We start from the raw sequence: 17,228 nt of genomic DNA, 5'->3' as shown, positions 1-17,228 counted from the left end.
CACAAGACAGCATTTTTTTATTAAAATATCAAACCCCTTTTGACGTATTGCATGACACTAGAATCGCTATAGCACTAGCGGAGGAACGTATTCGTTTTTGATTTCGTATTTTCTTTGACAAGGGCGATGAATGATTGACATGCTCCATCTGTATTTTATTTTGTAATCTAAGATTGTACCCTTAGATTGTACCTATCAACATCATTCAATAAATAGGTTATAACAACTAGATACTAGGTTATTACAAACAAGAATTTACTATTAATTTACTTTAAATGTATCTTGCTGCTTCGTCTTTATTTTTCTTGTTTTAATTGCTCTTCTAGTATGAGATCTCTCGCACTTTCCTTCGGACTCCGAATTTTTTTTCGTAATTTCAACCAGATCCAGTTTACCTTCGAACAAGTGAAATTGAACCGCGATTTTTCTTTAACATTATTGTATTTATTCAACTCAAAATAAAATTAAAATAACACATGAAAAATCACAACAAAACAATCTCCAAATAACATCAAACATTTGTAACCATGGTAACGACCAAATCGTTTGACATATAAACCAGCAAACGTAAAAGTTTCTACATGATTATTAAATTGTATACTGTGTTAGAACATTTCAATTTAGTCGAATTACCAAACATGACAGTTATTATACAACTAGAACAAATAGCCCCAACGTGCGAAACTATGGCATTGTCAACTATGACATTTTGTTTCGGGCGGTTTAAAATACGAATGAATGATTCGTGAGTCGCTCAGTTAATGGTCGATTTGATAATCGGCTGTTAGATTTCCTTCTTGGGACCTGTAGAGTTGACAACGATGTTAAAATACATGTTTAATTTGAAGCTCGATTAATAAATGTCTGATTTAGAAAATATTGGTGAAATTGGGTCTTACACCTACAATTTCCATTTAGCTAAAAATGGTCCGGGAGCCAGCAGCAGATTTTATGACCAAGTTCCTCTCAAGCGGTAATTAGTAAAATGCATCAAAGTATAGTATTATGAAGCCTCGTGAACGTCAGCTGGAGCTCGGTTGGGGGGAAGAGCGGTTGTAGCCTCCCGTATCAGCTGACGGTTTTTCCACCAAGATACAGCCAGCTGACATATATATTTATCCACAGTTACATATAAGCTATCATCAGGTAAATTTTTGTTTGAGAGGAAATAACGGAAAATAAATTTTTCTTTAAATTTAACTTTCATGTTCGAGACACCAGCTGACGTATAATACACCATGTTGTAACCAGCTGACTATTTTTTTTCGTTGAGATATTGGGTTAGCTACAATTTGACAAATTTTTAGCTGAGAGGAAATGAAAATGAATGTATTTTTTTTCCTATGTGCGTGGGAGGCTACAACCGCTCACCCCCCCAACCGAGCGCCAGCTGACGTTCACGAGGCTTTATAATACTATACTCTCATGCGTCTGACGAATTATCTCTTGAGAGGAAATAGTTAACCAAATTTGCACCTGGCTCCCTAACCAAAATGAGTTATGTCTATTTTAGTTCATTCATCAAATTCGAACAGTTCTTTACTATGCAAAATTTTGTTATTGGAAAAGTTATTCTATAACAACCGTGATAAGAAATAAATTTCTTTGTTCGCAATTATTACGCGTAATATAAGCTTTAAGTGAAGGTAATAAAGGTGAAAATTGATAGCTTTTTTTGGTAACAACGTTTAGATATTCCGCCTAGTCACGTACGCTGAATGGTCGAAGCGAAATTGGTATTTTCCAGTATTTTCGCAAGTTTTCGCTAAATTCAAAGACACAGTAACTATTTCTGTCAATATGACAATTCCAGAAGATTCTTGTAAGTATAATTTTTCTTTGTTTGTTGTTTGTTAGTTTCTTTCTACTGAAACTAATACGGTTATTTGTGCGTTAAATTCGATCGAAAAACTACACAACAATTAACGTGTGCCTAGTTTTATATTGTTTGAATTGTAATAAAATGATAATAGGTACATATCTGCATTTTATTAAGATATCGATCGTCACTCATAGACCGACACAAAATGTACATTAAGTTTATAAAATAACAGTTTTCCTAGTAAGCTTATAAATATAAAAATTCTAAGAACCACATTATTGAGTTTAAACCACACAAACAACACATTAAATATAACCAATACACAAAAGAGATTCACGCTATCAATAACGAAGTACAATATTTGACAACTCGACATTTTGTAAATAAAATAAAATGGCGCCGAAATAAAGGCGGGAAACAGCGGATCGGTCTTGCCAGAGGCAATATGAAGTAGATTGAGCTTCTTGCTACACATAATATTATAGAAAGCGACTTCTAGAATGTTCGAGTTAAAGTTTAGAACGTAATAAAAGTTAACTGTTATATTGAAGTAGAGGACATGGTCAGCAAAATTGTGGTACTGCAAGTAAAAAGTATAGTATTAAGTAGGGATGTAACGATACATGATTTTGCCGATACGATACCGATACCGATATTTGTAGTAATGTATCGGCGATACCGATACCGATACCGATATCGATGGCTTGGTAGAAAAATAAATAGTGAATTATGCATAAAAAGTTACCAACATTTAACAGAGACAACTGTTAATCGTATTCTTTTAAATAAAAATGCCAAATCAAAAAACAACAAAACCAATTATTTTAGTATTATTATTTTACGAAGTCAGTTAAACTTTAAGTAATACACATACAATCAGTACCTAATAAAAGTTTACTAATGGTAGAATGGTATTGGTAGAGTTTTTTCAGAAAACAAAGTGCGCACGCGCGGGCGGCCTCCCGCATCGTTCATTTGGCGCGGATTTTTGAATTATTTGATATCAAAAAAATTGGTTGTTTGTAAAGTAGGTTTACGATCGAGATGTTTACGTGATAACATAATGCAGTGGCAGCGCTCGAGATGAAACGGGAGATCGGTCCGTCTCTCTCTCGTTATACCTGCGATCGCGGTCGTGAGGTTTTGGTGTGACACAAGTTTATGAACATGTCACCCGACTAAAACGATTTTAAAAACGTTATCACGTTAAAAATTAAAAATTATTTATTTCTTTCCTTTACATAAACAAATTTGTGATTGGAACACTCCTAGTAAGCAAATAAAATGCTTGTGTCAGGAGGTTCCGCTCTTCCTTAACACTATTACAGAAAGAGAAATAAAACAATATGAATGAATACAATGCAAAAACATAAAAGAAAAGAAAGAATTTAATAAAAAAATATCGGTATCGGTTGACTTATTATCGGCGATACCGATATATCGGCTTGCCGATATATCGGCCGATATATCGGTATCGGTATCGGTATCGTTACATCCCTAGTATTAAGTTATACTATGTAATAAGTGTAGACTTAGTATAATATAGAACAACTAGTGGTCCGCCCCGGCTTCGCCCGTGGTACCTACATGTTTAAACTATCCTATCTCTCAAGTTGGATCGAACTGCACATGATGTGCGAATTTTATTGCAATCGGTTCAGTGGTTTAGGAGTCCATTGAGGACAAACATTGTGACACGAGATTTATATATGTATATTAAGATAATATGATGATTCTTTCAATCATAGACAAATAATGAAGCTTAATTATGGAAAATGGATTTTTTATCTGTTAAACTTTATAACGTAGAGTACGAAAATAATAATAAGTGAAATACTTCTCGTCTTCTAATTCGGGGAATGATTAATTATAAATAATATTACCAAAAAACGTTGCTTATTGATACAAAATTAACTGCGTAATTTCAACCGATATTGAAATTGTTTACACTGCATTATATATTCTCAATAAATTTAATTAGGCGCCTGATTGATATAGTTAGGGTAAAAGTGGGATAGATGCCGCACTAGGATAGATGCCCCATTTTCAAAAAACCTCACTTCCCAGAGTCCTGACTACGAATTAATGATTTAAATAGGAGCTCCTATCACCCCGCACCTCGTGTACGCATGAGCTGTTGTTTGGTGAAGACGTGTTTCGCTAGTGCGTGTTATAATATCGGCGGCGAACTTCACGAACACGTTAAAATTTAAAAAGGTTGATATTTGCCTTTGCATAACTTTATAAGTATTAATAAATTTCACTATATTTCTTATTATGTCTATACACTGGTTCATTAAGTACAAATCTAAGTGAAAATAGTGGCTCTTTTGTTTTTATTTAATAAAAAAACTACTGGGGCAGCTATCCTTATCAAAAAGGATAGTTGCCCCTTTTTTTTCGAGGGATAGATGCCCTTAGGGGCCTCTAAGGGCATCTATCCCTCAATACATATGTACATGTTAGTATCGATAATCACAGGTACTGTTTATATTTTTACCTGATTGCGTCAGAGGTTTTCTCTATGTTAACCGATTTTACTCGTTTAATTTGCTTTATTTTTGTTATGTTTACTTACTTATTAATGATCTGCCCTTATACTGATTGTAGGAGAACCACGCCACGAAAATACAAAAGAAAAGAAGGAGTGCGAGCGCAAGTATATTCTTGGACAACAGAACAACTATGTGAACTTGACAGTTGCTGGTTTATCATATTAATTTTATTAGATTTCGCGTTTATAGAGTATGTCAGGCATCTATCCCACTCTGCAGGCATCTATCCTCCTTAGTATTTTCATGGTGGGGCAACTATCCAACTAGGTAGGCATCTATCCTCAAAAAAGGTGTTCTACAAAAATATTTATTACACATTATCTATAAATGATAGGATTAAAAATATATATAGTAATTCAAAACAGATAATTAACCTAGCTATATTCATACAAAGTGTTCGTATAAGATTCATGTTTTTTAAATTATGAGGCTATTTCAAAAAGTGGGGCATCTATCCCACTTTTACCCTATAGTTATTTTTAAAGTACCTAGTAAATTAAGCTTAAAATTTCCAAACTCTTGTTATTGTATGACTTACCTAACTGCTGTTATAATACCGTTATATAATATGCATATTACAATCAAATGTATTCAGATATTGATGGATAACTTCGCTTGAATGCATTAATATCGGCTATAAACGCTTTGTGCTAACATCTATTGAATATTAAAACTTGCTCGGAAATGTTGCTGTCTCACTTGTTTTCAAATAAAGAAAAGAGGCAGATATATATTAATAAGCAACGTCTTGTAATTTTTGTATCATTCGAACAGTTTTAATGACATTTGTAAAAAAAATTCATATACATATCTACTCGTACAAGTGGTATCATGCGTGTAAAATACATATAAACAAGCTAAGAAAAATTCAACATAAACATCGATTGATCGTATATAAAAAAAAAAACAAAATCTAATAATTTTCAAACAATGTCTAAGTAATCATGACAGAGCAAAACAAAATTTTTACAATAACTACAAAACATCGATATTCCATACACTACTCAAGTAAACATAATAGGCTTGAAACTTCGATAAGAATCTAAAATTACCCGACGTAATCGCTTCTAATACGCTAATATTACGAGGAAAACCAGTAAATAACAAAGCCTATCGCACATCACTGGGTCACTGTTATAAATAACTAAAATAACATGTTCGACGATAACTTATTACCTAATGGATAATGATTTTTATTAATATGTATTTACTATTTAACTATTTAACAAGATGAATTTTGACCTAATAGGAGACACATAGGCACGTGTTTTCGTAGATTATCGATATAATTATTTTTGGACGAAAACATCGGTAACTAGGTACTTCTTCTTATATATAAAATTCTCGTGTCACAATGTTAGTCTGCATACTCCTCCGAAACGGGTGGACCGATTCTCATGAAATTTTCTGTGCATATCGGGTAAGTCTGAGAATCGGCCAACATCTATTTTTCATATGTACCACGGGCGAAGCCGGGGCGGACCGCTAGTATAATATAATATAATATAAGTAATTATTGTGGTTCATAGTGGATGTAAAACTTAATAAAAGTTTATATGGATGACAATTGACAAAGCAATAACTTCTTTAGAGCAAATTATCTATCTTTCTTTCTAAATGATAATTAATAGCTGGTGTAAAATCCAATATATTTATTTATCCATTGACTTAAAATTATTAAATATTGTTTTTACCGAACTTTTCAATAATTTGAATACATTTTATATATGAATTTTAGAGATCAAAGATATTCGAGAGGCCCTCATGGATAGCCTTAACAAGTTACATAAAAGAAACTATATTTTTTATAAAACTTACTTGTTCTTTTCACACCACCTTTGCACCTTTTCTTTAGTTCAATCGCTTTTCCTTACGTAACAAGAACAATAATACTTAGGTATTAGTTACTCCAATTCATAAGAATGTATCTAACCATAAAATAAATAAATGTTGTCAGCTTATCTGACTATAAGCGCTCTGAAATTGCCTAACCCAAAGTAATATGGATACAAAAACTGTCAGAGGAGGTAATTTCAAATATAAATGGTATGATAAAGTCTCATAGGAATTACGCTTTTAGGTCTATATTTATATGGACTTTAATTGTATGAAATGGATTTGCTGTATAAGTGGTCAGATCTTTTAAATGTCCTTTTTCTTTTCGTGTATTGGAAGTTTCGAGAAAATATAGTAAAGAAGTTCAGAAATTTTTAGATTGCATATTGCGACTGTCGCGGTCGTAATCTATATCTAGGTATTTACTAATATTATAAAGCTGAAGAGTTTGTTTGTTTGAACGCGCTAATCTCAGGAACTACTATAGTCCGATTTGAAAAATTATTTCGGTGTTAGATAGCCCATTTATCGAGGAAGATTATAGGCTATATATCATCACGCAAAGACCAACAGAAGCGGAGCCACAAGGATGAAACCGCGGGGCGCAGCTAGTAAATGATATAATTATGTATAGGTAGCCATTATTGATTTTGTTACTAGTTTATGAAGTAATTATTATAATTAATATTACTTATAATTCCAAATAGCATATTAAACTGTAATTGCACCAAAAGGGCTATAATTATTAGAAGCAATGGTAGGGTGTAATTATAGAATCTGAATTAAATTCAACGGTTTATTATGCCACTATTCCTAGAATGATTACAGTTATTTATGTAACTATTATAGGTAGTTTACTGAATAATAAGGCAATACATTATATTTCTTCATTACTTATACAAAATTAAATAATACTTTGGATATTTCTGCACCGATTTTCAAACCGTTTTCACCGTGGTTCTCGATAAAAACCGAAGTATTTTATGTATAACTATTAAGTATTAAAAAATACAGGCAAAGTCGCGAACACAAAAATTTAATATTGAAATAAATTAGAAATTAAAGATTTTTAACGGATTTATTCATTATATTATTTTCTCGACGTTTCTACCGAGAAATAGGTGGAGGTAGTTTACAAATATCAATTTTTGAATGACCATGAATACTTATTAACCGACTTCAAAAAAAGAAGGAGGTTATCAATTCGGCCGGTATGTTTTTTTTTTTTTTTATGTATGTACACCGATTACTCCGTGGTTTCTGAACCGATTTACGTGATTCTTTTTTTGTTCGATGCGGGATGGTGTCGAATTGGTCCCATAAAAATTTTATTCGGATAGGCCCAGTAGTTTTTATTTTATGAGCATTTTTGTCTGTATTTGTAAATGTTGCAAGTGCAAGTTTGAAGTCGGTTGTTTTTAACGCAGTTATTGACTTGTACTAACGTCTCAGTCTCCCCGTGACCACGCTCGCTGCAAAGCGTGTGAAACGTCGGGAAAATAATATAATGAATAAATCGCGTTTAAAATCAGTTAAAAATCTTTAATATCTAAATGTATAATACTCGCAAACAAATCAAACACTAGAAAATAATATATGGAAATAACTATTATGCCGACCAATTATGACAAACTTACCCATCTTTTTGCTAAGGACATTTATTTCAAAGAATTTTACAATTCACATATTCTAACGTTGTATAATAATATTTATAAACTTGTACACCTTGACAAAAAAAAAAGTAAAAAATTGCGTGTGAGTGTAGACTATTTTGTGCAATACGACGACCTACGACGTGGACGGTATGATTGCACAAAATAATCTCTATTTTGTTGTCTATCAAAAGATATTCGTGATAATCTCTCCTTATACAAGAAACGCTCATAAAACTAGTAAAGTTCTCAATACAAGTTCGATAAGACAAACATAAAACAATTTGTTAAGTTCGAAGCCAAAGTTCGAGCACGCCTGAGATTGTAGGAAGTTTTAATATATTGTTGTGTTATCTTTATAATGGGTTCATTACGTGAAGCTTAACGTTTGTTTTTTTAATTTTTCTACACTTATAGTTTGTTGAAATGTATTCAAGTATACGATTGCATTTATAGTTTTTGTTGCGGTGTGTTTACGAGCTAGGTTACAATATCGTTTAATTCATTATTCGTGTTATTATCTAGTGATTTATTTATTTCGTTCTAGCTTTTCATCCGCGTAGTTATGAAAAACCTGGATTGTGCCAGTTCCCGTGAGATTTCCATACTAAAATCTATCTTATGTCCTTTCTCAGTTTTCAAATTATTTTTGTATCAAATTCAAATCCACATCGGTTCAGACTTCAGTGTCTCAGGATCTGTGTACCAAATTTCGTTAAATTAGTTCAGTACTTTACGCTTGAAGAAGAGACAGACAGGCAGAGTGACCAAAGGATACATTATGTTCTGTGAGAGTGACAGACGGGTAGACAGTTACCATAGTATACGGATACAACTTTCGCATTATTTAATACAACAAGAATGGATAAGGATTATCAATATAAACTGTTTGAAGTTAGTAATACATATTATTAAATAAATAGTCAAACTTGTGAACTTCTTATTAGATATAGATGATATATTTTGATGTATAGATGATATCAATACAATAAGAAATAGCATAATAAAACCTTTCGTAAAGGCTTATCAGTTAAAGAAACCAGTGAACGGAAGAATTCTGCATTGCAATGGAAAATTGCACTATTCCGTTTTGCAACTTATAAATCGCAATGCGAACTTAATAACGAGGTAAGTTTTTCAATAAAGCCCATTTCTATGGGTAAGCACTTTGTATTCACTGTATAAAAATGTATTTAATATGCTCCTGATATTACTTGGACATTTCTTGAAATGGTGAACGAATGTTTTACATTTTTAGAAATGTTGGTTTTTAGGTTTTAAATGGTTGTAGAGTTTTGTTAAAAGCAATATAAATGTTTGAAAACAGTTAATGTATTCATAGAAATAGTTCTGTTTTGTTGAAACTTTGACAAGTCATTTTTTTATCAGATACTTGTCTATCTTATCTGTATTATGATATTTAAAGAAATTAGGGAAAAAGCCCAATGTTTCGGACGATTATCCTTTAACAACCAAAAAGGAAAATCTTTCGGGAATATTCTTTTATCTCTTCATAAACGCTATAGCACTTATTATTAGTAGTAATTTTATATGTACACTAGCTTTCCGCCCGCGGCTTCGGCCGCTTTGACTAAAACAATAAATAATATACTAAAACCTTCCTCTTGATTCACTCTATCTATCAAAAAAACCGCATCAAAATCCGTTGCGTAGTTTTAAAGATTTAAGCATACATAGGGACAGAGAAAACGACTTTGTTTTATACTTTGTAGTGATTTATTACACGTTTATTCCATCAGCGTTAATTGTTTTGTTATAAATACGTTAAAACTATTTACATTTTCAGGAAAACCTAGAATTCATAACACAAAATACATTCATTAAATTCTAAAATATCATGCAAACTAACCATAGTTTGTGAAATAATAATTTTATTAATAGAATATTTTAAAAAGTTCATTCCGAAATATTAATAAACGGTTTTCGTAAAATACATCGCATGGAACAAACTGCTTTGCGTTTTAGTTAAATTCGTGCCTCTTATACATATAGTTGCGTCTACGAATAAGTACAGAAAGCATTTGCAGTATTTTTTAAAGATACCTCTTTCGATGTATTTTATAGCATTTAAAATACCTCACTTCCTAAGCTTGGGATTGCTTTAGTTGGCGTATTTACATCGTTTGGTAATTTATTTAAGAGTGAAACAATTTTGATGTAATTCGATACATTCATTTCAATTACAGATAGTATTTTCTTCTTTCTTTGGTAGTTTGTTTTGTGACTCGATGCATTAATTTGAAAAGCAGATATTTTCTTATGAATTACATAACACTAATGATAAGTGTGTTTATTTATTGTGAAAATTGATTTTAAATCAATTATTAATGTAATGTTATTCATAGACATCTATACTAATACTAGCGGTCCGCCCCGGCTTCGCCCGTGGTACATATGAAAAATAGATGTTGGCCGATTCTCAGACTTACCCGATATGCACAGAAAATTTCATGAGAATCGGTCCACCCGTTTCGGAGGAGTATGCAGACTAACATTGTGACACGAGAATTTTATATATACTAATATTATAAAGAGGAAAAGTTTGTATGTAATCCAAATTTACATACCTACCCATTAGGTAATGAATAAATTAAAATAACATAAAAACATATTATATTATGGAAAAAACTGATACGATCCATTTTTAACCGAATGAAAATTTATTGTACTTCAATTATTTTTCAATTGCGTGTTTTATGTATTACAAGCTGCGAAATTTTTATAAAACCTAGCCTACAATTTAACAGCGTTCAATCCCGAAATAGATAATAAAGACCTTGGTTTTAACGAACACAGTATTGGAGGGTTTATAAAATGTGTATAGATTTTTTACAATATGCTTCTAGATTGGCAATTTGTTTGAGTTGATGGTATGGCGGTAAATTATGATTAGACAGTTTTTTGTATGTTTTTTTGTTAGTGTACAAAATAAAGAGCGTTTCATGTTGAGTGAATATTTGATATTATAGAGTATGGTGATCTGTGGTGTGTAATTTTGTTATGGTAAAGTTGATATTATGGGGATGCGTATTTGAGAGATAAGAAGTAGACGTTGCACGTTAAGTAAAACCGGCTATTCACTTACCTGCAGCAGGGGCAATTTTGAAATTGGACCCTTAATTGGCTCCTTAATTATGATATGTACATTTTATAGGCAAGCAGGGGCAATTTAGAGAACAACTGAAATTTCTCCGACCGCCGACCTACCGAGATTGTTCCAATATTGCCCCTGCGGCAGGTACCTACGTGAGTAGCCGGCCTAAGTAGACTAGTAATTTGAAGGGGCAGATTATAGAAACTGAATCAACAATGTTACAATTGGTTTGATACTATTTGTTTCTAAAATTTATCATACTTACAAAAGCATATTTGCAATTAAAGAAACTCCTATGACGTAGAAAAATTTAAGTAAATGGGTATTCTTATAGTCTCAATACAGACGATGGTTTTGTATAAAAACTTATAACTACAGCATTACTCCCTCTTTCATGTTTCCAAATAATAACTATAAAAATGAGAAATCTCGACAAAAATACCCTCAAAATAACTCCATATCACGATCAATAAACATAAGTTCAGCTAGACTTGTTTATGGTATCTCATAAAAGAATAACCCTATATCTTCTTTCCAATTTTTGCGGTCATCTTTATACTTCATGGAACAAGGGTTCATAATAACAGTTTATTATAGTCAGTGAACTTAATTGGAACTATTTCAAACCAAGTTTGTGTGATGGAGAATTTTTAAAGATAGTAAGTTTTATGTTTTTGTAGGATCATTGAAGATATAATATTAATCGTTAAAATTATAGAATAGTAAAAATTAAGGAAAATAGGTATTGTTTTTTTATGCTAGCATCCCGCCTGCGGCTTCACCCATCTTGTTGAAAACATGATAAATTATATACTAAAACCAACCTTCCTCTTTAACGGCAGAAGCCGACTTTGTTTTATGCTATTAGAGATTCCATGTTCATATTTTGAAAACTTAATAACTTAAATATAGATTTTTAACAACCTTTTATATATATAAACACGCATTAGATTATCCATACTTCCATACTAATATTATAAATGCGAAAGTAACTCTGTCTGTCTGTTACTCAATCACGCCTAAACTACTGAACCAATTTTCATGAAATTTGGTATGGAGATATTTTGATACCCGAGAATGGACATAGGCTACTTTTTATCCCGGTAAAATGACGCAATCCCGGAAATCCCACGGGAACAGGAAGTATGCGGGTTTTTCTTTGACTGCGCGGGCGATGCCGCGGGCGGAAAGCTAGCTTACTATAATATATCCATAGATTATGAGAAAGATAATAAGATAATTATCATGCAGCTGATAATCACATATTAAATGACTGATAGCTATTTGTAAGAAACGTTAAAAGTAGAATTCTATAATAGGATTAACGATAATAGACTATGACGTCTGATGACTAGAAGTTGATAACTACAGTCTACAGAGTAATTAAAAAGAAAATAAACTTATAATAGGATCAAGAAGCTTATACTTAGCTAATACACTGGAGATTTCAGTATGAACCTAACTTGGCAAATGGGTGTGAAAGGGATAAAAAAACATACAGGCGTCATTCCATGTCATATTTTCTTGTTACAAGTTAATGTTCATACTGAAATCTCCATTGTATTAGATATAAGCTTCTTGAATAGGATCATTCATTGATACGAGTAGGTAGTCTAAATTCAACGATAACCGTAAACAGAAACGTCGCATACGTGTGTGTGTGTGCCAAATGAATGGCAGTGTGTACATTTTTTTACGTATTTAATTTCGTACATTTTAGGCACTATTGATAACAATATGAAAATTTTACACTCCTGCTATATATTTTACATACATTAGGTGCGAAATTTTATAGGTACTTCTATTATTCTATTATTTCACGTATTACATTCAGATAATAAGACTGCAAAACAACAATGGCCTTCAATTTTTACTATTATATTCGAGTTACGTAATAATTTTAGGCGTAGAATATTAGATTTCCTACCAAGCTGGACAAAAATCAAGCAGAAAAAACGCATTAACAAATGTACTAAAAATATAACATCAGTACTGGTTTTCAATCCTACATGCAAAAGTGAAACACTCAAAGCGACAGAAAAAGTGGAGCCCATCCAGTTTTTACCTTATTTTATTCAGAAGGAGAGAACTGCTTAAAAATTAACGTATCCGCATGGTAAATAAAACAAGTGGTAACAGAGTAATGTAAGCTGAATACATATATTATTATAAATAAACATTCAGTAAATGAGAAAAAAATCTGGTGGAGACGAAGATAAAAAAATGTCTCGGTCTGGTAGGACACAGAAGGCTGATCACCTACTTGTCCCTAAAGAAAATCGATCAGTGAAACAGATGTATAATGCATCTGCCCCACTACATGTTAACATGGGACTTCACGCACTTATAGGTAACCCTAAAGAAGAAACTCAAAATATGTTTTCCTAATATTCTTATAAAATTTAATATCACTTTCAAAACAAATGATTTAAGTACCTACTCCAATTAAAGAAAAACGTACTTAAAAAACCCACTATTCAAATAATATGAATAGCACAATGTTTACAAGCTCCCTATTTATTTCTACTCTGTGCCGCGACAAACGTCTAACATTTATGTATGAAGCTACACCTGTCTCAAAGAAATGAAAATATTCCTAATGTATAGGCCAAAAAGAGCTTTTATTGCTTAAAGCATCATCACAATTCGGTAATTAGTTTTTAACTTAATCTTCTCGATAACAGATTTTTTTCTGAAAAATATAAATGTGTCATCCTGATTCTTCAAAATTAGTCACTTATCAATAATTACGATAAAAATATTCTTAAATAAAAAAAATATAGTGCCATTCAATAAAAATAATATTATTCTAAAATATTATGAAATATTATTATACAAATATCATAAAATGCTTGGTGATAATTTTAAGTTGATAAAATATCAAAAAGTAAATTATTCAGATGAAATCGACTTATTTACTCAAAATTTGTTCTTCAATTTTGTTTAGCAAGACTTTGGCACTTTATTATTACTTACATTATTAAATTCGTATCGCCTAAACAATTAATATGATCTTGATTTAACATTAGTACTAGAATATGTTGTGAACATAATATTTTATGGACATTCAAAGTTGAAACCTATGGTTTGTATTCTGAATATAATTATTTAAACCACTCCTGAATATGCTTCAATTGCAAGGTAATTAAAAATTGGCCACCGTTTGGTATGTTCACTCGAAATTTTTTGAATGATAAGAAGACGTATATGCTACAAATTATAAGAATGTTTTATTAAACAAATTTGTAAATACAATATCATTATCATTTATCATATTATTTTATTTTATTTTTATTTTATTATTTTATCTGCCCACAATATATTTTATATTTTGAAGCGGCTTTTTTGTACAACTGTGGAAACAAGATAAATTAATGTCAAAACTGTGAAGAACTTACTACGCGTAAGTACAAGAGATTATTACAAAGTTCAAGTCCTTTTAACAGCATACAAATCTCGAAGAGATTATTTCAATACCAGTAACGTAATGCGTAATCCCTTATCATGGCAACCTCATTAAAAACTGATTTAGATAAAAAAATACAGTCTAGACAACGCTTATAACGTTTAGTAGTTTAGCTTGTATAGAAAACGCTGACCATGGCTCGAGTGTGGTTGTCGTTTTTATTTCTAAGCTTTGTTATTTTAAGTGAAATACAATGTGCCAAAATACTTGCAGTGTTTCCGACTCCTTCTATAAGTCATCAAGTGGTTTTCCGTCCTTATATCCACGAATTGGTTAAACGAGGCCATGAAGTCGTTTTGGTTACACCGGATCCCGCTTTTCCTAAAGGAAAAGCTCCTGCCAACTTAACTGAAATTGATGTGCACGACATATCATACACGTATTGGGAAGATATTATGAGCATACACGATGGTAGGAAGGGAAATGCACTTAAACAATTAACAATTGTGTTCGAAAAATTTACATGTGTGTTTGAAATACAGTTGAATACACCAGAATTTCAAAGGATATTAAAAGAAGAAAAGGATACCTTTGACCTGATAATAGTTGAAACCAGCGTTCGAGCTGCACTCGGTCTCGGGCATCTACTAAAGAAACCAATTATACAATTTAGTTCTTTAGGCGCTGCATCATCACAGTTCGATCTATATGGAGCTCCCATGCATCCAACTGTCTTCCCCACATTTGTGAATCAAAGAGTATACAACTTGAGCATGGTGGAAAAATGCTGGGAGTTCTTCAAATATCTTACACTAGAATATTTGGTAATGTATACTTACAATTATGACATTGATGTGGGGAAAAGATACTTTGGCAAAGACATGCCACGTTTTGAAGAAATATTTAATGAGTATGTGCATTTGCTGATATTGAACGAGCATCAGATATGGGCAGAAAATCATCCAATACCACCAAATATATTGTTCGTTGGTGGAATTCACCAAGCACCTAACACTGCACTTCCTTCAGTACGTATATACGTTCGTCTTAAGTGTCACTCAAACTCAAACTCAAACAGTTATTTATTCAATTAGACTTCTTATAGAAGCACTTTTGAAACGTCATTACATATTTTTAACATTTACCACCGATTCGGAAAGCAGTATCTACGGAGAAGAACCGGCAAGAAATTCCATAGTTGCTCTTTTAAATCATGTCAGTTTTACAATTTAATTTAAAAAAATACATAATATGTAACATCATAATTATATTATTATAATAACATACCAAAGAACTGTCCTGTGGTTTTTACATGGGTGACAACCCTCCATGGGTTTTTATCGTCCATATATTCCTGAATACTGTAGTACGCTCTCTGAACTAGTACATTTTTTATATAAGTTTTAAATTTAGAACTACTAAACTCTTTAATATTATGAGGAATTCTATTGTAAAAGCGTATACCTTGACCCATAAATGAATTTTTAACTTTAGCTAATCGGAAAAAAAGGCATTTCAATTTTATTCACGTCATTACTTTCAATTTATAAGAGCCAATGCGTAGAAAATCTATTTTATACTTGCCTTATACTTAACTTTATATTTAAGATCTATCAATTTAACCTATTAAATTAATCGTATATAAACAGCTATCTTTTTCTGCAATATTATTCTTTTGAAATCAGTCCATTGCTCTGTAGATACGATATTCTCTTATCTTGCAGCTTACTTACAAACGCAGCTTATGTAAAAAATACAATATTTTTATGTAGGTACTAATTGGACCTAAAATTTTTAACAGGATCTTCAAGAATATCTGGATTCTTCGAAGAATGGCGTCATATATGTTAGTTTCGGAACAAATGTAAGAACAAAAGCCCTCTCAGTAGAAACAGTGAAACTTATAGCAAAAGTATTTTCGGAATTACCTTACAATGTATTATGGAAGTGGGATGAAGATGAATTGCCTGGCAAACCGAGCAATGTGAAGATATCGAAATGGTTACCTCAGGCGCAATTGTTAAGTGAGTTTCAGTTAATCTATACTTATCAGTTAAAAGATAAGCTGTCTGCCTGTCTCTTTGAAGTGTGAATTAAATATTATTTTAGAATAAATCATCAAATAGTATAAATAGGTGCGACTATTTTGTTGTTAAGCAGCGTAAATAAATTAATGAAAATGGACATAAGCCAAGATACTAAATAATTAGGACAGTGCTATTTTATAAGTTGAAAAATTACACGAAGAAAAAGGAAGTTAGTCATAAGTAACACACGTACTAAAATATTTCAGAGCATTTGAGCATAATTTAAGTCTGTCAGAATTATCAAATTGTTCCTATTTATTTAGTCTACGAAGAAAAATTAATGTATCGTAGAAATTAATTGAACACTTATTTTACAGGACACCCAAACGTAAAACTGTTTATAACACAAGGCGGTCTTCAATCGACGGATGAAACCATTAGTGCTGGTGTGCCAGTCATAGGCATTCCCATGTTAGGAGACCAGTGGTATAACACAGAGAAGTATGTTCATCACAAGGTTGGTCTTCAACTGGATATACATTCACTAACAGAAGAATCATTTAAGGATGCTGTCAAAACGGTTATAGAGAATAAGAGGTGAGGTTCCATAGAAGTATCATATTATATGAGGTTTGAGAAAAAAATTGGTTGTCTGTAAAGTCGGTTTACTGACGATGGTTGAACGTGACAACGACCGATTTTGCTTCTTTGTCGCTCGTTCTGCGCTCTCGCTTGCAATTCAAACCTACATGGAACGCCTCAGAGCGAAGTAACGCCGCATGAGTCATGTTTTTTCGTGCGTGCAGCCGGCTCTA

The 17,228-nt window shown here is 32.0% G+C and overlaps 1 protein-coding gene across 1 annotated transcript; it reads left to right on the top strand.

Annotated features, from left to right (window-relative positions):
• The first annotated feature begins 14,727 nt into the window (after positions 1 to 14,727).
• Positions 14,728 to 17,014, top strand: LOC149478427 (UDP-glucosyltransferase 2-like). Its single transcript, XM_089709258.1, has 3 exons — positions 14,728 to 15,414; positions 16,188 to 16,410; positions 16,791 to 17,014. Exons 1-3 carry the CDS (start codon positions 14,842 to 14,844, stop codon positions 17,012 to 17,014), a joined length of 1,020 nt encoding a protein of 339 aa, XP_089565384.1. The 5' UTR covers positions 14,728 to 14,841.
• Positions 17,015 to 17,228: the final 214 nt, after the last annotated feature.

The sequence above is a fragment of the Colias philodice genome, chromosome 22 (assembly GCF_061535455.1).
Source record: "Colias philodice isolate Cphi_HAF_F1 chromosome 22, ilColPhil1 Martin Lab GWU primary, whole genome shotgun sequence".
Lineage (NCBI taxonomy): Eukaryota > Metazoa > Arthropoda > Insecta > Lepidoptera > Pieridae > Colias > Colias philodice.
The sequence above is the reverse complement of the archived record's forward strand: the minus strand, read 5'-3'. Positions and strand labels throughout refer to the sequence as shown.

What these genes read in the sequence shown, in the direction of transcription:
- LOC149478427 (XM_089709258.1), top strand. Translation starts at nt 14,842, where the DNA reads ATGAGCATACACGATGGTAGGAAGGGAAATGCACTTAAACAATTAACA. An exon ending in CTAACACTGCACTTCCTTCA is followed by an intron (nt 15,415 to 16,187) that starts GTACGTATATAC and finishes AATTTTTAACAG; the next exon opens with GATCTTCAAGAATATCTGGA. An exon ending in ACCTCAGGCGCAATTGTTAA is followed by an intron (nt 16,411 to 16,790) that starts GTGAGTTTCAGT and finishes CTTATTTTACAG; the next exon opens with GACACCCAAACGTAAAACTG.